This window comes from Diplotaxodon limnothrissa, linkage group LG3, assembly GCF_057381915.1.
Source record: "Diplotaxodon limnothrissa isolate DT_005_m linkage group LG3, D_limnothrissa_male_GT1.1, whole genome shotgun sequence".
Classification (NCBI taxonomy): Eukaryota; Metazoa; Chordata; class Actinopteri; order Cichliformes; family Cichlidae; genus Diplotaxodon; species Diplotaxodon limnothrissa.
The window spans coordinates 5,788,909-5,813,073 of NC_140598.1; the positions used below are offsets into that span (position 1 = coordinate 5,788,909).

The 24,165-nt window shown below is 46.6% G+C and overlaps 4 protein-coding genes across 5 annotated transcripts in view; 1 reads left to right on the plus strand and 3 right to left on the minus strand.

Annotated features, from left to right (window-relative positions):
• LOC146634327 (protein NLRC3-like) overlaps positions 1–24,165 on the plus strand; it is a 180,231-nt gene that overhangs the window by 27,220 nt on the left and 128,846 nt on the right. The gene's annotated exons all lie outside the window — the stretch shown is intronic.
• Positions 1,787–3,841, minus strand: LOC146634328 (uncharacterized). The gene has a single exon (XM_085347207.1). It carries the CDS (start codon positions 3,602–3,604, stop codon positions 1,787–1,789), a length of 1,818 nt encoding a protein of 605 aa, XP_085203333.1. The 5' UTR covers positions 3,605–3,841.
• On the minus strand, positions 8,334–11,338 carry LOC146634329 (uncharacterized). The gene has a single exon (XM_085376771.1). The coding sequence runs from the start codon at positions 10,555–10,557 to the stop codon at positions 8,350–8,352; it is 2,208 nt and encodes a 735-aa protein (XP_085232897.1). The 5' UTR covers positions 10,558–11,338; the 3' UTR covers positions 8,334–8,349.
• LOC146634330 (uncharacterized) lies at positions 21,661–23,117 on the minus strand. Its single transcript, XM_085376808.1, has 8 exons — positions 23,045–23,117; positions 22,937–22,972; positions 22,689–22,859; positions 22,432–22,557; positions 22,194–22,256; positions 22,048–22,110; positions 21,861–21,962; positions 21,661–21,764 (listed from the first exon to the last, which is right to left on the minus strand). The coding sequence occupies exons 1-8, from the start codon at positions 23,115–23,117 to the stop codon at positions 21,661–21,663; spliced, it is 738 nt and encodes a 245-aa protein (XP_085232934.1).

Below are 24,165 nucleotides of genomic sequence, written 5' to 3' on the forward strand. Positions count from 1 at the left end.
TAACGCAGACGAGCTTTTTATCAGAAGACGAGATGGCCGAGAAAAGTGAGATGAAAAAAGTGTATTATGACCCGCATCACCCCGGTAGTTTCGGAGGAGTAAATAGACTTCGACGCGCTTTAGAAGATGAAACCGGTAAAAAAGTTGATATCCGCAAGGTGCAGAATTTTTTATCCGAGCAGGACGCCTATACTCTGCACAAGCCGGCGCGAGTAAGATTTAAGAGAAATAGAGTGTTTGTGACCAAACCCCTGAAGCAGCTTCAGGCTGACCTGTGCGACATGAGACAGCTGTCTGAATACAACGACGGATTCAATTATTTATTAACCGTCATAGACGTATTTTCAAAAAAGGCTTACGCCCGCCCTCTGAAAAAGAAGACGGGTTCTGAAGTGACTGAAGCTTTCGAATCTGTGTTGAGAGAGAGTGAAATACCGGAAAATTTACAGACCGATGCGGGAAAAGAGTTTTTCAACAAGAGTTTTCAAGCTCTGATGAAAAATCACAGTATATCCCATTTTGCTACCGCCAGCGATCTAAAGGCCTCGGTGGTGGAGAGATTTAACCGCACTCTGAAAACGAGGATGTGGAGATATTTCACCGCGCGCAATATGAAGGATATAAAAAAAACAACAACAGCAATAGAATAATATTAAACACAAAGTGAACCCGTCTTCCTTCATTAAATAGGTTCTTTTAGATGTTAAGGAGGAATTGACTTAACCAGGCTGGCGGAGAATGAAGACAACCGGACACCTGCAGCAGATGGGGAATCAGTGAACTTTTATTGAGACAGAGACAACCTCTCAACACAGCTCACATCAGAAGATTCCTCATATTTGCTGTGAGGATGGGTATATATTCTCTAAAACTTACAGGAGGGGGTTGTGAGGAAAGTGCTGCATTAGCAGAAAAACAACTCCATAAAAGGAAAGCGGCCTTGGGTGTTCTAGTCTCTTCGCTTGCAGATATCTTGCACCTGCAGGATGAGGCGATCGCTTCTTATCGCTCTCAAGGCCAAAGTCGTGAGCACATTTTTATTACACAGTTGCACAGTAACTTTAAAGCTGAACAATATTTAAAGCTGAATAATGTTTGATCAGATTATATTTTCTTCAAATCCCCCTTTTGACCCATCTTAAATGGGTCAACACACAAAAATAAGTAACATTCAAAGGAACACAGAGACGTGTCGAAGCCTGGCTCGAAAAACTCCTCGGGTCTTATCATTTGTCTTTATCTGTCATTGCAGATGAGGAGAAAAGAGTCCAGGCACCACCCTGCCCAGGGGTCGGCTGCAAGCAGTCTCGGTTCCCGATGAAAGCAGTAACAGCTGTCCTGCACACAAGGATACAACGAGTTAGTGCAACCAGGGTAGTGACACAAAATTAACAGTTCCTGTAACTCAGCAACCAAAAAGGATAAGTAATGATAAAAATGTGGAGAGTACAGAGTATACTATAATAATGAGAGATGTAAACGTGAAAATGTGAAAGAATAAATCAACCGTAAAATAAACCCAGAACGGTAACTGCTAAGGACATTCAAAAGTGAATATGGTAAAACGTGAGGAAGGGGTGTGGAAAAAAAACAATTTATATCCAGTGGTGGGAGTACACATTCGCTCAGGCTTAAGTCCGGAGACCCTGAGAACATCGCTTAACCCTCACAACCCGACCAGACACAGTTCAACCAGATATATCCTTCAAGAGGAAGTGGGTGAGGGAAACAATTAATAACAAACCTAATACAAAACACCACAGAGAAACAACCATTCTAGAAGAATTTAAACAAGAGAAAGACGATAATGGTCGTCACCCTCACGATCAGAGTTTTCATCATCCGTTGGCGAGGAGGTGGGAAGTTGACTAGCCAATAAAGGCATCTGCCGGGCGAGATCCTTATCCTCAGGAGTGAAAGCTGTAACAATCAGTCTCTGGAAGAGGGATCGAATGCATGGAATACAACAGCAACCGCAGGTGACTAGGATAGCAACAAAAACTGAGATGGAAACTAGGATGGAAGCTACAAGGGCCTTATATTTGCCAAACATGTTAAGCCAAGAGTCCCACATGGCAGTATCAACGCCCGAGTGTTCCTTCATTTTAACAGTAAGAGCTGTGAGACCAGTAATAGCTTTAGTGAGGGAACCATCAGGAGCTGTGTTATTGGGGATATAGGTACAGCACTCCTGACCAAAAAGGCTGCAGACTCCGCCTCTTTCTGCGAGGAGAAAATCCGTTGCGACCCTGTTTTGGAAAGCCATTAGGGAAGTGGCAGATAACTGTGCATGCACAGCTTCAAAACCATCTCGAGTGTAATTAGCCAACAGTTGCACATTAAAGTGAATGTAGTTAATTCTGTCTACATTCGCATTTATTTCAACCATCCAAAGTATCGAGGCCCATCCTGCTTTAACCTGGTCTCGCAGTTTATATTCATCGGGGACCCCACGGGGTATACCTACAGCATCAATATAGGTTGGATTATGAGCTGAACCTGGGATTAGAGAACGTTTAGAGCGGCGTTCAGAGGAGGATGGGAGGCCAATTTCGTGTACTTCTATAGGGAGATCTACTGGAGTGACTAAAACAGGTAAAATAAGAGTTATGAGAGCGCAAAGACCTGACGCATCCCGAGGGAAACCATCATATAACTTGTTATTGCCACACCACCACCACAAATCAGCCCTAGCCGTAGGTCGGAAGTTTGGTTTCATAACCGTCATCTCAGTGCACCAAGAAGAGTTCAAGCTACCTAGTTTTACTGCATTGCCAGTCAGGTTAATACAAGTGAAATTGTTCACAGCTACATCTGAAGAAAAGAAAGGTGGTTTATTAGAGACCGAGCGTTGAGTTTTAGGAAAGTGGTTTTCCAGATATGAGCAATGACCTCGTTTTGTATTGTTCATAAGATGCAGGAGGCATGCACTATTGACTGGCGCCGGTACAACTCTTAAAGTGGGGCGGGCTCCCATACATACTATGCAGTCGGAAGCCGTCTTGTCAGCAGCTTGTTCAGCTAGTAGTAACCAGTTGTTCGTTGCTCCAGAAATACCGGTTAGAATTTGGAAGAGGTCATCTTTAGACATTTTATTTGTGTCTACAATGCGTATTCGGCCGTTTCTCCCCCCGTTTGTATATGTCACCGGAGGGCCATTAAAGGTGGGGTTATCATCTTTAACTACAGAGCTTGGAGCTGCACCAACGCTAGGGCATATTTCCATTTGCCAATACAGGGCGGTGCGATCAGTCCAAGGGGCAAGTATAAATTGTTGACAGGAGGTCAAGGCCAGATCCTTTAGGGTAAAAATTAAGCCTGAAAGATCCGGTTTTTTTGCTATTCTGAGCATATTTTGGTTTCTCCAGTGCAAAGCCTGACCCCTAGAGTGCTTGGACCAATCGAGGTCCGTTTCTGACACTAAACTGGACCACTTCCACTGATGCCAACCTCCCAGGGTTATATACCACACTGAGGAGGAGAGATGTACTGCAAGGTTAAAAAGATCCCCCCCTTGGTCTTTGGTGACGGGAGTGACTGGGAAGCTAGCGAAATCTATTTCAACTACCCAACTTTTATTGTTGGGGACACAGAGAGTAATCATTCTAGTCGTACTTGGGGTACAGGAGGTAACCGTGTCTCGTTTCTTTCTAAATCGATCGGGCGTGGGCAAAACTGGAGAGGAAGTGGTGGGCAAGACCCTAGGGGCTACATTTGTCAGATTGGGACTGTCAGAAGGGGGCGAAGCTTTTGAACTTGAAGGTGTCAGAAGTGTCGGGGGCCCTTCACAGATCAGGATTATGCCAATGGGAATGAGACCCAGGGCCAGGAAGCAAACAAAGACGCAACATCTCTGCCTGCCTGTCATTTCAGGGGGAAAGGGCCAAGACATGTTTACTTAGCTTGGGTGTCTTCTAATAGAGGATGATGGGGCAGAGAAAGGTGGTCCAGTTCCCCCCACCTCGCCAAGGGCGTGTTCTAGGAGTTAAAGAGCAACAAAAAGTATCAGTGACACAACTTTAAATGAGCTTTCAGCGGTTAAAACTATTGCAATGTAAAATGTAAATCTTAAAAAACTCAAGCCAATATAAAAGCAAAGTCATAAAAGATGTTAAAAATAGAAAAATAAAAATGTTTAGTTCAGTATGAAGAACACCCCCTTTTGTAACCAGCCGGCTTGTAGGTTGAGTTTTGGCTCCCTCAAGTGGTTGGTGATGCTGTTGCAGCTCCTTCTGACAGGTCCTTCTGCACCTCTCTCAAGGTTCTTCCTGGTTCGGTGGCAGCAGCGCACTGTGTGTAATGAAACCAGGTGTCACCTTTCCCTTCGAGCCTGACAGCGTGGGAGGTCCGCTCTGTTATGCGGTAAGGGCCTGTCCAGCGAGGCTCAGCCCACTTTCTCTTTGTGACTTTCAGGAGGACGTAGTCCATTCCAGGTGTAGCCGCCTCTTTCAGCTCTTGCTGGTTTCTTTCAGCGACCTGTGAGGAATACTGGGCAACAAAACTGCGGAGCATGTTATAATATGTCCTCGGATCGAGGTCTGAATCAGCTTCATCCGACATTAACAGGCGAGAGGAGGGGCCAGGAAAAGGCCTGCCATGCTCCAACTCAAATGGAGTGTAACCAGAGGTTTGATTTACTGAGCATCTTATGGACATTAATGCAAGAGGCAATGCCTTAACCCAATCTAATTTGGTCTGTGCACAGATTTTAGCCAATTTAGTTTTTAGAGTTTGATTCATCCTTTCCACTTTCCCCTGGGACTGGGGGTGGTAAACTGAGCCAAACTTATGTTTCAAACCTAATGCGGCTTCAACCCTCTGCAGATCGTGGTTCCTGAAATGTGAACCATTGTCCGACCTTATGACCTCGGGAAACCCATGCTGTGGTATATAATGATTAATCAGACACTTCACCACAGTTCTACTGTTTTCACTTGCTGTCGGCCAGGCTTCTGGCCAACCTGAAAATGCATCCACAGCCACCAGCAGGTACCTGTAACTACCTACTCTGTCCACCATGTCTGTGTAATCAATGATTATTTCTTTCCCTGGGCAAAGTGGGATGGGGAAGTACCCTGCTATTGGCTTGAAGGCGGGCTTGATTCCAAATTGGTTGCACTCCTTACAGGTTTTAACCATGTATTTTGTCATGTCTTTTAGATAAGGGTGCCACCAGCCAGCTAAGTTCCTCATCATTTGTGCAGGTCCCACATGCCCCACTCCATGTGCCTCTTCCATTGCTGTCTGTCTGACCCCTGGCGGTAGAATGGGCCTTCCATCTGGGCCACGCCAAACATCTGTGTTTGTGGCCCCTCTTGTTACCCATAATGATTTTTCCTGGGGGCTGGCTTTGTCCTGTAACTCTCTGATTGTGGCTAGGCCTAGTTGTATGGGTGGTCTTTCTGGAGGGGGTGTGGCTTCTGGGTCCATTACCATAATCAGGGAGGGTAAGTAACCAGCTGTCTGCTTAGCTACTAAGTCGGCCTGTTTGTTACCTAATGCCACTAAATCCAATCCGGCACTGTGTCCTTTGCATTTTACCACTGCCACCTTAACAGGTAACAACAGTGCTTCCGCTAATTCCCTCATTTCCATCTCATGTTTAATAGGCTTTCCGCTGGCTGTCAAAAAACCAGCTCTTAGCCACTGCTTGAGCTCCACATGCACTGCTCCCACAGCATAAGCTGAATCACTGTATATATTCACTTTCTGTCCCTTTCCCATCCTTAAGGCTTCAATCACCGCTCTCAGTTCAGCTCTCTGTGCAGACTGTTGTCCTGTCAACTGCTCTGCTTTCACTGTTTTCCATCTCATGTCTGTCTGTTCCACTATTGCCCATGCAGCCTTCAACATTCCACTTTCAGTTCTGAAACAACATCCATCTGTGAACCAATCTTTTTCTGCATCCATTAGAGGTTCTGCCTGCAAATCTGGCCTGATTTTCTCCTGTACCTGCACAACCTCTTCACACATATGTGGTTCCCCCGATCCCATGTGATCAGCCATGTTTATGCCTTCATGTGAGTAGGTGATGTGTGGTGCTTCCAAAATGGTACTGAGGCGTCTCTGCCTGAGTGAAGTGAGTGTGAAGGCCTGTGAGGAGACGTAGGCCACCACACTGTGTGATGTCAAAATTTTTAGTGGGTGGTTCATCACTATGTGTGCTGTTTTCTGAATGATTTTTGCAAGTCCAGAAACGTGTTGTGTGCACGGTGGGTGGCGTTTTTCAGTGTTGTCAAGCATTACGCTTACATATGTCAACACTTTTCTCTCTCCCCCTTTTTTCTGGAACAGGATACCATTGATATGGGTTCCAGTTCCAGAAACATCAAGATGAAAAGGCAAAGCATAATCTGGCACAGCAAGGTCAGAGGCGACAGAAAGCTGTTGTTTTAACTTTATAAACGCCTGTTCTGTTTCTGTAGTCCATGAGAGGGGAGCAGAGAGGTTTCTCATGCCTTGTTCATTTACCAAAGCGCGCAAAGGGGAAGTAAGGCCAACATAGTCTGGGACATAGGTCCTGCTGTAACCAGTCAGGCCCAAAAATGACAACATGTCTTTTACAGTTAGAGGTTTTGGATGGTGCAAAATGGAGTTCCTGTGTTCTGGGGACAGGGAAATACCGGACTGTGAGACCATGCGGCCTAGAAAAGAAACCTGTTTTCTTGCAATCTGTAGTTTGTTTTTGCTCACTCTAAAACCTGTGTTGGCCAGGTGGTGAAGTACCACTCTGGTGGCCTCCAAACAGATGTCAGCCGTGGGGGCAGACAGCAAAAGGTCATCCACATATTGTATTAACATACAGTCAGATGGTAGTGGGCTGGTTTGTAAAAGTTCTTTCAAACACTGATTAAACAGTCCTGGGGAGAGGGCAAATCCCTGTGGTAAGCGAGTGTAACGCCATTGTCGGCCTCTAAATGTAAATGAGAAAATGTCACGCAGTGACTCACGAAGTGGGAGGCAGAAAAAGGCATTAGCCAAGTCAATGCAGGTGAACCAGGCATGAGATGGTGGGAGGTTGGTCAAGGCAACATAAGGATTAGGCACAGGCAAAGTAGGAGTGCCAAGTAAGGCATTAATCCTTCTCAAATCATGTGCCATTCTGAACTTCCCCGTGCCTTTTTTCTCAACGGGTAGGATGGGCGTGTTCCACTTAGAGCAGGAGGGCTCCAAGACACCGGCAGTGACCAAACCAGAAATTGTTTCTGCAATCCCAGCCTCAGCCTCCGGTCTGTGTGGGTACTGAGGCTGCCACAAAGGGGTAGCAGATGACAGTTGAAAAGAGACTGGCTCCACATCAACTAAACCTACATCTGTGGGTCCATGGGACCACAAACAATCTGGAAGAGAGTCGAGTAAAGGCGCAGCATCACAGTGGTCTGTGTGTTCTCTGCCATGTGACCCGCTGACCACTCTATGTTGCAGTGTTGAGGAATTAAAGCAATCATTTAAAATTTGGTATGTGTTGGTAGATGGAGAAAACAAAACCTGTGGGAGTTTTGTAGGTGTCCAGTCAGTGGCCGCAAGGGAACGTTTAACCATTCCACCCAGCTCCTTAGCCTGGTGTCCAGGATGTAAGGCCAGTGACACATGGGGAGCTGCCTCATCAGACATCATGTACCACTGTAATTGATCTGTTGTAAAAGTAACCGCTGCTGCCACTCCCTCCGGTGCCGCAAAAATGCACGACATGTTCAGAGACCAAGCCCGCCCCTCACACTGCTCTTGGAACATGTGCTGGTACCAGGTGGTGTCATGCCTGTCATAAAACAGTGTAACATGAGGTGGGTCAGGGGGAGGGACATAAGGATGTAGGAGTGAGAGCCACGGCCGCCATTGCTGAAAAGCAGTACAAACTCCTGGTTCAGCAGGTGTTTCAACTTCCAATAATGCCCAGTAGATGTCAGCAGAGTCCGCTAAACAGGAGGAGGGTTGCAGCAGAAACTGACCACCTCCCTCTGGCCCATCAGAACAGGGAAGCACAACCCCAGTAGGGAGAGTCACAGTTAGGCCTTGTGAAGAGCAGAGTATCGTGGCTCCTAATTTAATCAACAAGTCTCTTCCCAGTAAATTCACAGGCGCCTGTTTTGAACAAACATAGGTGTGTAACAAGGTCTGATCTCCAACCGTTGTGGGGAGGGGCACGGTGTAAGGCAGAGTTTTAGGTTCCCCAGATATGCCCACCACTGTAATCACTCTGTCAGTAAGTCTTTCACGAGCAACATCCTTAATGGTGGAGTACGTAGCTCCAGTGTCCACTAAAAAGCTGCTTCTTCTTTTATCTACAGTTATGGACAGCATAGGGTCCGCCGTTGTCCCTTCACCGTCCTGGGCAGTCTGTGGGGTGTCCTATAGCTGGGGACCACCCTCGTAGTACTCCCACCCCATCACAGGCATCTGTGGGGCCGGGGGCACTTCAACTAAAGCACCACGAGGTCCACCTCTGTGGCCAGGATGCTGATAGGGCCCACCACGGGCTCCCCTGCCTCTTCCAGCAGCCGGGTTCAAAGGGCACGCTTTAGCCCAGTGTCCAGGTTGTCCACACCGGAAACAAACATACATCTGGCCTCCCCTACCACCTCCCATCTGACCCCTTCCCCTGAAACCACCTCTGTTTCCTCCAAATGGGGAACCTCTCTGCCCATAAGGGGCCGGGGAGTGATAAGCACCATACTGGGGGGGCTGTGGATCAGTTGGCCATGGGTTCGGATACAAATCAGGGGCAACTGGACCAGGAGGGGGAGCCGCAGCGGCCACAAGCTGCTTTTTAGGCTTGTCACCTTTTCCACCCAGGTCGTTTTTAGCTTTCTGCAGCTGAACCTTCAACAGTTGCAACTGTAAATCTTCGACGCTCTCCGCTTTATCATCAGACTTAATCTGCACTTTGTTAAGATTAAAAATCAAATGTTTCTTCCAGATTGCAAAGTCACAGTCCTGCAAATCAGGATTATCCTCCATTTTCTGGCTTACTGACTCCGGAATGCCCCTCAGCACCGCCCTTCTAAACCACATGCTCTGTGAACAAGTCCTACTGGGGTGATGACCTGTATGGTTCACCCAGTCTTCAACAGCCTGATTTAGATAATGGGTGGGATTTTGCTTTCCCTCCCATTTAAATTTCTGTAAGGTGCCTTGATTTTTGGGTGGGAATTGTTTGCGCAGGGCCGGTCCAATAAACCTCAAGGCCTGCATTAGTGGCACCTCGTTCTCATGCATGGTAGTACCCGCATTTTGTTCCAGGTCCGCTGCCTGAGATCGGGATGTGCACCTAGTTATAATAGCTCTAAAATCTCCCAGTGCGAGGTCCTGTCCAGCTGTGTATTTATCCAAACCAGCCAACCAGGCATTCCCTCCCTCCATTATGTCAGGGAGTTTGTCCACTAGGGCCTGGACATCTCCGAATGAATAAGGTTGATACACTGGTGTACGTTGCGCTTTAGTCTGGACCAGGGGAAACATGCCTGGAGGCTGAGGCACAGGGCCCTTAGATCTAGTCTGATATCCTAAACTGGGAGGGGTAGAGAGGGGTGTATTGTTAAGGTCACTGAGTTCATCATCAGTATCCTCAGTTTCTTCCCCGCCTGGTGGGTTAGCAGTGTCAGCAAAAACGTGGGCTAAACTCATCTGTGTTTCCGGATCCTGACGGCCCACCAAAGACATGGTAACTGTGACATTTGGTGAAGTGCCAGGCTCAGTTTTTGCAGTAGCGGTCAGATCTCCCTTAACAGCGACAGGAGTGCTGGCAAAGGGGTTGGACCGGGAAAGAGGGGCTGACGCAACACGATTATTCACCTGGACCACTGACCTATGTTCATTTAAGCAGCTGCGTAATGCTGCTTCTAGATCAGTTAATTGTTGTTCAGTGGGTCCCTGTCTGTTCATTCGAACCGCAAATGGTGCGCTCGCAAATGGGTCAGTTAGGCCCTCAGATCCGGTTCCAAAACAATGGGACATGGAAGAGGGGGCTCTACTACTAGCTGAGGGTGTCGCCGACAGAGAGGAGCTTCCTGGGCAAAAATGCTTGGTATCTATGGGAGTTGGAGCTACGGGCGGTTCTTCTCCAATAGTCATTATTCCACCAGAGATATTAAGTACCGGATATATGCCTGCTGAGGGAGGAGTTGAGGCAGAATAGGGAGGTGGCTGAGACCTATTTTTCTTCATGTGTGGTTTTGCAGTTTCCCATAAACACACCCAGTGATTAAATTTAGCTTTGCGGCCTGCGTGCTTATCTGCTTCCTTTCTGTGTCTCACCCCGCTCATCACACCTGCACCTGCTGCTGCTGAGTTGGCTTCTTCCTCTTTCTCTTTTGCCTGCATAGCCTTATTCTGCCAAATTATTCCCCAATTACCACTACTCCCCTCATCCTTTCCCTTTTCTTTCATTAACCTTTCAGCTGTTTTCCTCAATGACTCTTTCTGCTTTTTTGCCTCTTTAGGCTGGTGTGTGGAGTTGATGACTGTCTCAACACATGTTAATTGTTCTCCCAATGTGCTAAGAATAACACCGGGACCCCAACCATCATCATTAGTTTCTCGATCTAATTCTCCATCCATTTTACTGTCAATGGAGGAGTGTTCTTTTATTGATTTTAAAGGAGAATTTGGGCCAGCTGGGTTTCTGCCTCTGTTAGGCACTAACAGCTGGGGCGCTGCTTTAAAGGTGAGTCAGCACTGAAATATCCCTTCAGGTGTTACCAAGCTTCTACCAAACCGGAGTCTGGCGGGTAACCTTGCCTAGAGCTTCCTGATAGGGGTGCTAGTTGGTTGTCACCTTGTTCACACGTCTCATTCACACTTCATACATTACCTGCAGTCACTCATTACCCTCCTTATGTATGTAATAAATGTGTAAAAAAAAATTCTATGTGTGGTGTATTATTTTAACCAAAAGAGGAACCTAGTTCCTTTAATTGTGTAATCTGTGAACAACGGAGAACCAAACTGTCCTGCCCAGTGTTCCACAGCAAGCATTCAGCGTGTATTTATGTGTGTCCAATATCAAACAGAACATCAAAACATTTAAAACACTAAAATCATCGGGGTTTTAAGAAGAGATCCGTTTTCTCCTATTGATCAAAGGGACCCCTCCTTTGGACTCCAACCAGTACTTCTCCTTTTTAAGTTTTAGAGGATCTTTTCTAATAAAGTCCTCTGGGCCTTCCTAACCCTTCTGTAGTTTAGAGAATATTACTAAAAAATATTCTCAAGGCCTTTAACCTTTTAATTTGTTTAGAAAGGCGTTACTAATAAACCCTTTCAAGGTCCCAGACCTGCACTGAGGTATTTATCCGACACCGGAGAGCAACCCGTCGGCTGCAACCGTGGTCAGACCTCAGTTCACTCTTGTCTTTATTCACTTATTCACTTATCTCTTATTCACTTATTTCTTATTCACTTGTCTGATTCTCAACAAGCCTTAAGTAAGCCAGACAATTTTGGTTATGAATTACTAGGAGTTTGGACACTAAGTATTTTTATAATGTTCAATATAGCAGAAATAAAAGGTCTGCTTACCTTGTTTTTGTGTGCACACAGCTTTTGTCCAAACTCCGTTCACTCAGACCACTGCCGATGTCCTCCCATCCGTTCCAGTTGCCCTGGAGCGGATCCTGTTCGTGACGCCAATTGAAGGATATAAAAAAAACAACAACAGCAATAGAATAATATTAAACACAAAGTGAACCCGTCTTCCTTCATTAAATAGGTTCTTTTAGATGTTAAGGAGGAATTGACTTAACCAGGCTGGCGGAGAATGAAGACAACCGGACACCTGCAGCAGATGGGGAATCAGTGAACTTTTATTGAGACAGAGACAACCTCTCAACACAGCTCACATCAGAAGATTCCTCATATTTGCTGTGAGGATGGGTATATATTCTCTAAAACTTACAGGAGGGGGTTGTGAGGAAAGTGCTGCATTAGCAGAAAAACAACTCCATAAAAGGAAAGCGGCCTTGGGTGTTCTAGTCTCTTCGCTTGCAGATATCTTGCACCTGCAGGATGAGGCGATCGCTTCTTATCGCTCTCAAGGCCAAAGTCGTGAGCACATTTTTATTACACAGTTGCACAGTAACTTTAAAGCTGAACAATATTTAAAGCTGAATAATGTTTGATCAGATTATATTTTCTTCAAATACCAGACGCTATCTGGAGGTGTTGCCAGACCTGTTAGAAGGATATAACCGCAGTTATCACAGCAGCATTAAAATGGCACCTGCCGAGGTGCGCCCCGAGAACGCGGATCAGGTGTTTCGCAACTTGTATGGAAACACACCCGCCCGTCCTAAAATAAAGTTGAAATTTAAGAAGGCGGATCTGGTGAGGATATCCAAATTGAGAGGAGTATTTGATAAAAAATACGAACAGAGTTTCACGGACGAAATCTTTACTGTGATCAGGGTCCTTCACCGATCGCCACCTGTGTATAAATTACAAGATTATGACGGGGACCCCATTGATGGGTCGTTTTATGAGCCCGAGCTGCAGAAAGTGAAACTGACCGAGGACAAAGCGTTTCATGTGGAGAAGATTTTAAAGCGGCGCACAGTCAGAGGGGAAAAACAGGTTTTTGTCAAGTGGAAAAACTGGCCGGATAAATTCAACAGCTGGGTGAAAGCCTCGGAAGTGGTAGGCGTATAAAAAAAGAGACCCCTCGCATCATTCGGCTCATTTTTTAAAATTCATCATGCAGTCCGAAGGGTTTTACGTGACCCTGCCTTCCAACGCCAGCAAGGGCTTATTTAAAGATAACACCAGCGGCTGCTACACGGTGGATCTGGCCAAACCCCTCGAGCTGACCGGAGAATGGAGCGTGGGCTTATGCGAATTCATTTACCCGCGCACATGGTACAATCTATCGTCGGACGCCTCCTACTTGGAGCTGATGCGGACGACGGAGGAAGATCAGCCCCTGGTGATTTTAAAATTCGGCAGGGGAGGTCATTACGGACGCGTTAAAGATCTATTGGATCACCTGGTGCCGGCGATCCAAAAGTACGACCCGTCCTTCGAGGCTTCGTTCAACAACGTCACCAAGCGTCTGGATATCAAAGGAGTCGGGAGCCATAAAATAAAGGTCTTCCCTCCTCTGGCTTACATGCTAGGATTGAAAACGAACGAGTGGTGGACTCTGTCGAAGCGCTCTACTCCGTATCCGTGCGATATGAACGCGGGCGTATATAACCTGTTTCTCTACACCGACATCGTTCAGTACCAGCCGGTCGGTGACAGTTACTCACCGTTGCTCAGCGTCCTTAACGTGAAAGGCGATTACGGAGACGTGATCAGCATCAGACATAATACTGTCCATTACTTGCGCGTTTCTAAAAAATACATTAAAACCATACGCGTAGAAATTAAAACGGACCGCGACAGATTCGTGGATTTTGTTTACGGGAAAACGATAGTCAAGCTGCACTTTAAACCGGCTTGAGAATGGCTGCGCGTCTCCCGCAGGACCCTCACCGTTTTGTGAGGTATTATGAGGGGCAGGTGGGAGGTTCCCTTCCGGGTTTTTACGGAGCGCCCGTGATGTACGGCAGAGGGATAGGATCCATCTTCTCCAGACTGTTTCGTTTCGTGTCTCCTCTCTTCAAATCCGGGTTCGCCGTAGCTAAACCTCACCTGAAAACGGCCGCAACCAATATCGCTACAGACGCTGTGAAAAGAGTGATGGGTAAGCTGACAGAGCCTCGCCAGGAGGGGGCGGGGGGTATGATGGTCCTCTCCCGCAGGAAGAGGAAACGCCCTCCGGGCGAGCGGATTAAAAATAAAAGCGTCGGAGTAAAAAGTAAATCAGTTAAGGCTGGCAGCGGGAAGAGAAGGAAGCCCCAGAGGAGCTCTGACATATTTTAGAAGAAAATAAATAAATAAAAAATGTCTCTCTTACACAAGAAATCTGCCGAATGCACCCTTGCCGAACTGGATCTATTTTCGGCTCCCATGACCCAGCTATCCATAGAGGATAAAAAATATCAAGAATGTCAGCCCCTCTCTGCTTTGAACGACAACTCACCCATCGAATTTTTCATCCCCGGAGACGGGGAAAAGTATCTCGATCTGAACGACACCATGCTCCATCTGAGAGTGAAAATTACGGAAAGGGACGGGAGCAACATCCCACCCGACGCGGGGGTAGCCCTCATCAATTATCCTCTCAACACAATTTTCAGTCAGTGCGACGTTATTCTGGGGGATCGATTGATTTCGCAGTCCAGCGCCACCCATCCTTACAGGGCCATGATCGAGACGCTGCTCAACTTTTCAGAAGACACTCTAAAGAGTCAATTCAGCGCCGGTCTGTTTTACAAAGACACTGCCGGAGACATGGATTCTATAGTTATAAGCAACGGGCCGAACAGAGGGATAAAACAGAGAGCCGTTTTCACGGCAGAGTCGCGAGAAGTGGACCTGCTGGGTCCCCTCCACGCAGATATTTTCTTCTGCGAGAGGCTCCTGCTGAACTCTGTGGATTTGAGAATTAAATTGATACGCAACAGCGATGCCTTCAGTCTGATGGGAACTCGGGATTCGCAGTTTGCTCTGAAAATAACTTCGGCCTCTCTGTTTGTTAAAAAGGTCACTGTCTCGCCGGCCGTCAGGCTGGGGCACGCCGCGGCCCTGATGAAAGGAAACGCCCTCTATCCTCTTTCGCGCGTTTCTGTGAAAACCTACTCCATCCCTGAAAATTCCAGGATCTGCAACCAAGAGAATCTCTTTCTGGGAGCCATGCCCAAATACGTGGTCCTGGGCATGGTTCATCACGACGCCTTCACCGGGAGGAGGGATCTGTCGCCTTTCAACTTTAGACACAACGATGTAGAGTATCTGGCGTTGTGTCAGGACGGCAGGCAGGTGCCCGCCAAAGCTTTCCAGCCACAGTTTGACCGCGGAAATTCGGTCAGGGAGTTTTATCACATGTTTTCCGCCACGGGGAGACACCTCAAAGATTTACCTCTGAGCATCGATCGCCGGGAATTTAATGAAGGGTACGCCCTTTTTGCCTTTAATCTGGAACCCAGCGAGGATGCTGACGCCCTGTCTCCCGTCTCCAACGGGAATTTGAGGCTGGAGATGAGATTCAGAGTTCCTCTACCTCAAACCACAACTCTCATAGTGTACGCCTGCTACGATTCAATTCTGGAGATTGACTCTAAAAGACAGGTGCTGGTGGATTATTACTAAAATATACACACATGGATAACCTTCAGCTGGAGCACATTCTACATCGCGCCTTGGGAGACGTTTTCTGCGGGGTTTGGGCCTCGGACCAGCTGGCCTTTTTGAGGCGCGACTTTAAACCCCCCGCCTACTTTATAGTAAACACTCACCCCTCGCACTTGAGGGGAGAACACTGGCTGGCTCTGACTCTGGAAAAGGACGGTTCCTCCACTTTTTTTGACTCTTACGGATTCCCTCCCGACTTTGCTCACTATCCCTCGGTCATCTCAGAGTTTCTGGAAGGCCGCTCTGACAAAATACTCTATCACGATCGTCAACTTCAGCACCCTATGTCTGTCGTTTGCGGGCAACATTGCATTTTTTATCTATGTCACAAGGCTCAGGGGTTATCCGTCGGTAAAATACTTTCTCTGTACTATAACGATGTGTTTAAAAATGATGACATGGTGTCTGACTTTCTGAAAGGACGCTGCCCCGCTCGCTCTCGCAGAGGTCATCACGGGGCGTGCTCCTTACAAAAGTTTAAAGATGTGTGTATCGAATAAAGAAACGTAAACAAAAAAAGTTTGTTGCAGCGTTTTTTTATTTCATTTGTAAACAAAAAAAAACATTTGATTTTACATAGAGGTCCAGGTTGGGGAAAGCGTTATTTTGACCCGAGAAGGTTTTCTCCCCCTTCGCGCAGGTGTCTGTCCTCCCTCCTCCTCCTCCACAGATTTAAGACGCGCATACTGATCGCGAGCTATACGGTTATGTATTGAGGATGAGGGTATGTTTGTTTCGACCAAAGTAGTTAAAAACGCGTTCCATCCTTTCGGTCGCGTTTGGTTTTTACTTTTAAAAGAGAGGGAGAGGTTTTTAAATAGATCGATCATGTGCGAACCCCGCACCGCATCCCCCTTGTAAACAAATTCACCCCTCTTTGTCCATCCTCCTCCACCCTCAGGTAATTTCTGCATAATGTAGCGGGCGTTTTTGCGATCTCGAGGGGGTAAGGATTTTAATACTTCTTCCATCATTTCATCATCCTCCTCTCTGGGCCGCTGCACTTGTTGCTGCACCTGCTGCTGTTGCACCTGCTGCTGTTGCACCTGCTGCTGTTGCACCTGCTGCTGTTGCACCTGCTGCTGTTGCACCTGCTGCTGCGCCTCCTCTGGCGGGAGCTGGAAAGTCAGCCTACTCTCCTCGTCCCGGTCCTGTTTAGAGAGTGTGAGATATCTCCGCAGCAGAGACTCGTATCTTTTGATTTTTTCATACGAATTTAGCCGCGGATCCTCCAGTATGGCTTTCATCTTTTCGTCCAAATCGTCTTTGGCAGTTTCTCTGACGGTAGGCTCGGTGTGTCGGGTCAGTTTTTTCAACTCGTGAGAGGGAACGAGAATCATTTTTTTAAACATCTCAGCGTTTTTGAAATATTCCTCCCAGCAGGTTCCCCAGAATGGGTACGGCTGCGGACAGCAGAGGGAAAAGAAACCCGCCCGTTTGTTTCTTTAAAACTTGACGCTTACGGTTTAAACTCGTTTTCTTGTCGGCCAGCAGCCTGATGATCTTTTTCTGGCGTTTCAGTTTTTGGTATTGAGGAGCGGAAAGAGGTATGTTTCCCTTTAAAAGATTTAAAGCTATCTCGCACAGCGCCTGGAGGAAATCCGGGGAGCTGTGAGCGAGAATGTCTTTGCGTTTCTGCGGCGACGCGTGGTACAGAGCTTGCAGTAAGACTGCGTTTCTTTTTATACGCTGAGACATGGCTACTTGGGTTTAGGCAGGTAAATGACGGGGTACTGCCCCGGAAGCAGACCGGCGCGCACTCTGTAGCGTTCTGGGCACGAGGGAGTGAGATCGAGGATTAAATACCCGTGGGGCTCCTCGGTGGCGTCTTTGAAACTGTCTGAGAAAAATGTTTTTTGCGAAGGGAAAATCTGACGGGCCAAAATCTCAATCTGCAGCTTGTCTCTGGGGTTTTTAAACAACACCATATAATTGGAGTTTAAGCTGATGGTGCGGCTGTATTTACCCTGATGAAAAACGTTCTGGGTTAGCATCATAACCGAGACGTTTTTATGGTGGCGGTATTGAGTGAAAATTTTAACCACTTCCTGGTGATCCGAGGCCTGAAAGATGACGTCATCCAGCACCACCAGAACGTCTCGGAAATCTTCAAAAGAATCAGGCAGCCCTTCGATAAATTTAATGTTTTTATTGGTCTTTGAAAGCTCCTCATACATGGGTTGAAAAGAAGTATAAATCCACACAATATTCGCGGGCACAGTATCCATGACGCGTTCACAGTTTTCCAAAACACACTTTACAAAATGAGTTTTCCCACACCCGCTAGGACCCACAACTAGACAGGAAAAAGGCACTTTCAGTCTGTGATCAAAATCAGTTTCCTCCATTCTTTTTTTTTTTTTTTTTTTTTAGAAGAAAACAAAAACACTAGTACCCGAAAGGCAGAGTTGTACCGTCTGGAAAGAGACGTCTCTTGTCGTAAACCACGCGAAACTTTTTCTGAAATGTTCTGTTTTTGAGCACAAAGCCTCTCTTATCCCTCTGAATTCCGTTCTGAGGGGTCTGGAGCTCCGCCTCTTTCATACCAGAAAGGTAACTTTCCACCAACCCGCTCATACTGTCGAAATTGACGCGTTCGCAACATTCTCTCGTCTGCGTTATTCCTTTCATTTTTACCACCATTTTCTTTTTGTTTCTGGTCCGGTAGGCGTAACTCTTTGGACCCGCGGAGACAAATTCCTGGATGGTGTCCCCGTCTAATTCGTCCGTGAGATCCCCTAGATAGTTACCCAGCTCTAAAGGTTCCTCCCCCTCTTTCACTACGTAGATCAGAGAGTCGGTGTCGGTGTACAGAACGCTGCGCTGCAATTTTTCTAAATACTCGTAGAGTTTTAGGCGGGCGTAGGCTGTAGTAAATGCGGCAATAAAAACGTTATTGGTAGCGCCGGGAGGTATCACGCACCGCTCGTTATAGCTCCACTGAATTAAAGCCACTTCCTGTTTTTTGGTCTTTAAAAAAGAGACGTGTTTAAAGACGTACTGTCCTGAAAAGACGTAGTTAAAAAACTGACTCGGTTTTCTGACCAGAGCGGTCTGAGTCAGGTTGGTTCTCTGAGCAAACTTTCCCCAGAAACTGTTGAGACACAATTTCGAAACTTGTCTTTTAGCCTGATTCACCTCTATTTTTGACGGGTCTAAACGTATGCCCTGATGCCTGTGGTACTCTTCCACGTATTTGTTCCTCTCATCCTCGTCGCGAGCTTCCGGAGGATAACCGGAGGCTTCCTGTTTGCCTTTGAGAAAAGTGTTAATATAACCGGCAAAAATATCGCTGCTGCGACTATCAAAGTGCCAGACCTCTGTGATTTTAGCCACTCTGTAACCTAATTCTAAGGCTTTGTTAAACTCGACGGTGACCCAGACCCCGGTGAGAGCTCTGGCCTCGTCGTCGTGAAGGCACGGACCGTTTTGTTGATTGGTCTCGGCGCAGGTGCGACAGAGGGAGAATATTAATTTACCTCCGGGGGTTTTGTACGGTAGAACGGGGAAATAGAGCCCGCGCGGCGGGTAAACGGTGGCTCTGATCAGCCCGAAATAACTGCGAGGGTCTGCAAAATTCTCTCTGATGATTTGGGGGTGATGCAGAGGGTAAGCGCGCTTGGCGTTGACGTAAGGGTACAGGGATGTGACGTCTACGTAATACACATTTTCTCCTGGCGAGGCGGTGTAACGCAGTCTCAAGGCCGAAGTGCGGCCTCCGTAAAGCCCCGAGCGAGGAGACAGAGGTTCCGGGGCTTCGTAGTTCCGCATAAAATTTATAACCTCCTCGTTCGATTTTTTCATCTCGTTCCATTCGTGCTCCCACAGAGTGACCGTGCGGACTCTGTAAACGTTTCTCAGCTCCCGGAGCCTCGCCTCGGCAGAGGCGTGCAGGTCCCCGTAAGGAGCGCGGGTCAGAGGGCAGATTTCCTCAGGCCTGTAGCATTTTGGACAGCCGTGATAAAAGCATCCCAGAAATTCCCACACCCACTTTTCCCCGTTAATCAGCGCGTATCCGTCGACAAAGTACGGGCCTATTTTTTTCTCCCCGCCGGATGTGAGAGCGTGTTGAACGGGAATTTTCTGAGAGTGAGCTACCCACTCCAGCCACTGAATGGATGCGTGCGAATAGGCTTTGAATCTGCGCCCGTAGTTGTCGGGCGAGGGGATGGCCAGACTGTTTTCGGGTAGGAAATTGGTGAGAAACACTTTCATGCAGGCTGAAGCTATAGTGACGCAGCTGAAAGGGTCTACTTTAGTTTCGCCTATAAACCCGTCTCTGAACTTTACGCACGCCTCTCTCAAGATATTAACGTCGTTTCGGCAGTAATACAGGGATTCTTTTTCAAAGTTAAACACTCCCCGGGAGGCCTCGCAGTGCCATCGCAAGAACTCAGCCCTTTCGGGAGGTGACATGCGCTCCACCCCGTAATCTGAAGGAGGAGGGTACGGACCCGAGTATTTTAAGCGGTCCCGCGAGCTGAATTTGTGAGGAAAAAATCCCTTGGATTTGTCCTCGAAGCCTAAAGCTTTGGGCATAGCGCTGAGACGCATGGTGAGAAAAGAAAGCGAGTCTATGAATTTGAGAAGGAAATCGGATTCTGTGAAACATATAATTTTACTGCCTTGCATGATGAGAGAGGGCGTCATCCCACCCCCCACCAGGTGACTTAGAATTAAATAGCTGTCAAACCCTTTCGCGTTGTGCGCAACGAACGTGGTCTCTCTATATTTTTTCCTTCTGTATCTTTGGAGAAACTTTTCAACACAGTCTACACCGTAAGCGTGCCACTCTTCTCCTTCTAGAGATTTTGTGCACACTAGGTAAGGGACGTGCGCCCCCTCCCTGTCTGGGAAGGTTTCAAAGTCATAAAAGATTATGGAAGCGTTATCAGAGTTTTCATGTTTCAAAGGTTGGATGTAACACAGGTGTTGATCGTCGTCGGGAGGAAGCTCCGCGCGACAGATTTTACATCTGGCGGCTGTGCACCTGTGCATTCCGCGACGGGAGAGGCGATTGCAGTCCGGACATTTATACAATTGTTGACAAACGCTGAGGTCTGAACCGGAGTGAATTCCTGGTTGTTTGTGTTTTAAATAACACGCACATGTGCGACATGATCTGTTACAATCCGTACAGATTACAGAGTCCAGAAAGTGAGAGGGGCATGCGGGGTCAAAACAGAGGTTGCAGCGGTTTTGGCAAAAGTGTTCCTCTCTTTTATAATACCCGCGGTGACATTCGTTGCAAATGTACTGGATTCCTAAAAATGTTTTTAGATTTTTTATTCCGTAATAGTGATGGCGGAATAAGAATAAGTACAGCGGGTGACGTGTGTTCGGGTAGTCTGTTTCGATTAATGAAAGAGTTCTGTCCTCGGCCGGGCGGTAAAACACGACGATTTTACGTTTTAGTATTTGTTCGAATTTACCTATGTCGGTGAGAGTTACCTGAGTGCGATCGCTCAACCCTGCTAAACGCTGCAGCTCTCTGCCGCGTTCCAGGGCCTGTTTATCTGTGAAATGAGGTTGAGTGAGGTGAATCAGGTTGATGGCAAAACACAGATTATCGTTTTTGTTTTTTACCACGTACAGACAGCGACGCTTTTTTACTAGAATTTCATCGTCTAACATTTTGTGAATCTTTTTACGCGGGTCATTACTGCCACCGCCTCTAGGATTTCTAATTACTTGCACAACAATTTCTAGGGGAGAGCCTGCGACGATCGCTCCGTTTGATTGTATCAGCCTGGCTAGCAGGTCCTCAAAAACCGGTACAATGTTTTCAGCGCTTTCGTCGTCGACGTTAAAAACAGAGTGATTTCGCGCGTGCTCGCTGATGATCTCCAGTTGAACCCGGTCGTTACGACTAACTTCCGGTCTGACCCTATCCGCTAGATCTACAAAATTATCCCTGACGTTGAGGTAAAATTGAGCGAGGTCGCTCGCTTCATCCGGAGAGGGAATGTTAAATACTCGCCTTATTTCGAAATTATTAAAATGTTCGCGGCGAGTCACCGCATCGTTCTGTACCCGAGATCCTCCTCCTTGTTGATGCTCCGCAGGCCGGTCCTCCTCCTCCTCCTCCTCCTCCCTGGGGTGCTGCTGATGATGCTGCTCCACCTGCTGCTGCACCTCCCCCTGCTGCCGGTCGTAGAGCTGAAGAGCATTTTCTATCGGCTGCAGAGGGTCAAAGTTCAGTAGACCGGCAAGCCGTTCGTTTTCAATGTTTTGAAGGAGGACCTGCAATGCGTTTTCTAAAGGTTGTAGTGGGTCGTTTGGTGGGGCTATATTGTTTTCTAACGGTGGGGCTAAATGTTCATGGTTTCTGTTTAATTCTGCCACGGCTTCCAACAAAGCCTCAGGAATGCTGTGTTCTTCCGACATGATTTTCTTTATTTCTTAATTCACAGACTTTTACATGCTTTTACTTTACAGGTCCTTGTGTCTGTATATCGATGCATATGTGCGAACTGTTGCGACGTACATGAAAGCGAGTTTTTCAAGGATTCTCTTCTTATGAAGCATCCGTCGAGCTGTAAGAAAAGACGGACAGAATGTATTTTTTAAACCTTACATTTTTTATAGAGCAGAGAAGATTAATAGGATCGATTCATCCCCCCGTCAATTACCTCTCAGTCTTCCGAGAGGAGCTCTCACTCTCCTGAGAGGAGGCGATCTGGACGGTTCCTCCTCAACCTGATTTTCTTCAGTCTGATTTTCTGTATCGGTCTCTGTCGGGGAAAATAAAACAGAAGAGATTTAAGAAAACAATCTCATCCTTCCTATTTTTTGAGAATGAAAAAACGTTTTATTTACCTCGCTCCTCCGCCCGATTGTCTGTAGCGGCGGGGGATTGGTTAGGTAAATCCGCAATCTCGGCTGCCGAGAAATAAAACAGAAGAGATTTAAGAAAACAACCTCCTCTTTCCTATTTTTCGAGAATGAAAAAACTTTTTATTTACCTCGCTCCTCCGCGCAATTGTCTGTAGCGGAGGGGGGTTGAATAGGTATATCCGCAATCTCGGCTGCCGAGAAATAAAACAGAAAAGAGAAAGATTTAATAAAAAAAAAAAAAAAAAAAAAAACTTTTTAGCTCGCTTTATACCACTCCAAGTCGGGAGGGGCGGTATAGCACACTCGGATTACTCCGCCACATCCTGATATTTATCGAAATGACGGATATTGCATCATATTGTTTACCTTTTGGTTTAAAAGGTATTTTCCTGCAGTTCTCCCGGTATGCGTTGACGAAAATAACGTCGTCGTCTTCTTCTTCTTCTTCTTCTTCTTTTCGCTGCGGCGGGGTCTGTATATTCTCGGTTACCTCTGTCGAGAAATAAAGCAAAACTTTTTTAAAAAATCTGCTCCGGGTCGGGAGGGGCGGTATAGCACACTCGGATTACTCCGTCACATCCTGTTATTCAACAAAATGGCTGATAATGCATCATATTGTTTACCTTCGATTTTAAAACTTTTTTCTCCGCGGTTCTCCCGGTATGCGGAGACGGAAATAGTGCCGTCTTCTCTTCGATGCGGCGGCAGCGGAGATTCTGCGGGGGATATGGCTTCTAATTCGCCGTGGAAAACGGCCGGATTTCTGCTGTTACTCACTGCATTATCGATTGTTTCTGTAAGTATCAGAGCATGGTTAAATCAAGTCTATCTAAACTTGTTTAAAAAATGGTATATACTTATTTAAACGTACCGTAGTCCACTTGCGTGAAATCATTGATGTAGAAATCTAAAAGAAAGTAATCAAATTATTGACATCTCTGTTGATATATAATTTAAAGTCGTAAAGAAAAAAACTTACCGGGGTGAGGTATGAACAGATCCGGCGAGATGGCCCTCTGATCGGCGGCGTTGTTTGAACGGAATGCTGACATAATATTCACGGATTCTTCCTCGCGATTGGTAGAACTGTCACAGATAGCGACTCCCCTTCCGCTTCTTCTCTCATTTTATCCTAGTCTAGCGAAGCATCTGTTTTTCGCATCTTTCTCTTGACAATACCGGTAGTTAGAGGGGGTTTGTTTTTTTTTTTTGATTGCCTTCTTGCGAACGCCGTCTGTTTTCCCCCATTCCGCAACGGTAAAATATGGCTTTGAGACGGGTATTTGTTTTACCAAATGGACAATTGCTGTCTGACCTTGTTCTTGCTGTTGACAAAACTCTGGCTCATGGTTGACTCGTTCCCACAGAGGGGGTGCTTTAATAAACTTATTCGAATATGAGATTTTTTTTTCCTCGCTAAGATTAGTTTTATGGGGAGATGTAAAAAACAGGGTTACAAGCAATGATAATATCGGATGTTGACTCCTCAGCGTCATCATTTTCTATCTATTGAGAAAACTTATTGTAAAAAGTAATGAAGAAAAAAACTCCTCCTTGCCTCGCGGGGTGGGGGTGGGTGGGTGGGTGTGTGTGTGTGTGTGTGTGTGTGGGCCTTCTTGCGAACGCCGTCTGTTTTCTGCAACGGTAAAATACGACTTTGAGACGGATATTTGTTTTACCAAATGGACAATTGCTGTTGACAAAACTCGGTTCATGGTTGACTCTTTCCCACAGAGGGGAATAAACTTATTCGAATATGAGCTTTTTTCCTCGCTAAGACTAGTTTTATGGGGAGATGTAAGAAACCGGGTTACAAGCAATGATAATATCGGATGTTGACTCCTCAGCGGATCAACATTTTCTATCTATTGAGAAAACTTATTGTTAAAGTATTGAAGAAAAAACTCTCTACTTTGGTCTGACAAGGAGCAGGTTGCGCAAAACCTACCTCATATAGATGTTTTAATAATAATAATATTTTTTGGAGGGCGTGTTATAGGATATAAACATTGAGAAAAAAACAAAACTGATATCTGCTGACTCACTCCTCCTTGACCCGCGGTGTGTGTGTGTGTGTGTGTGTGTGTGTGTGTGCCTTCT

Coding starts and splice junctions, on each gene's coding strand:
- LOC146634328 (XM_085347207.1), bottom strand. CDS start 3,604: ATGATTACTCTCTGTGTCCCCAACAATAAAAGTTGGGTAGTTGAAATA.
- LOC146634329 (XM_085376771.1), bottom strand. CDS start 10,557: ATGGATGGAGAATTAGATCGAGAAACTAATGATGATGGTTGGGGTCCC.
- LOC146634330 (XM_085376808.1), bottom strand. CDS start 23,117: ATGTCAGCATTCCGTTCAAACAACGCCGCCGATCAGAGGGCCATCTCG. Junction 22,558..22,688: donor AAAAAGTTTTAAAATCGAAG/GTAAACAATATG, acceptor ATTTCTCGACAG/AGGTAACCGAGAATATACAG. Junction 21,963..22,047: donor CAATCGGGCGGAGGAGCGAG/GTAAATAAAACG, acceptor TTTCCCCGACAG/AGACCGATACAGAAAATCAG.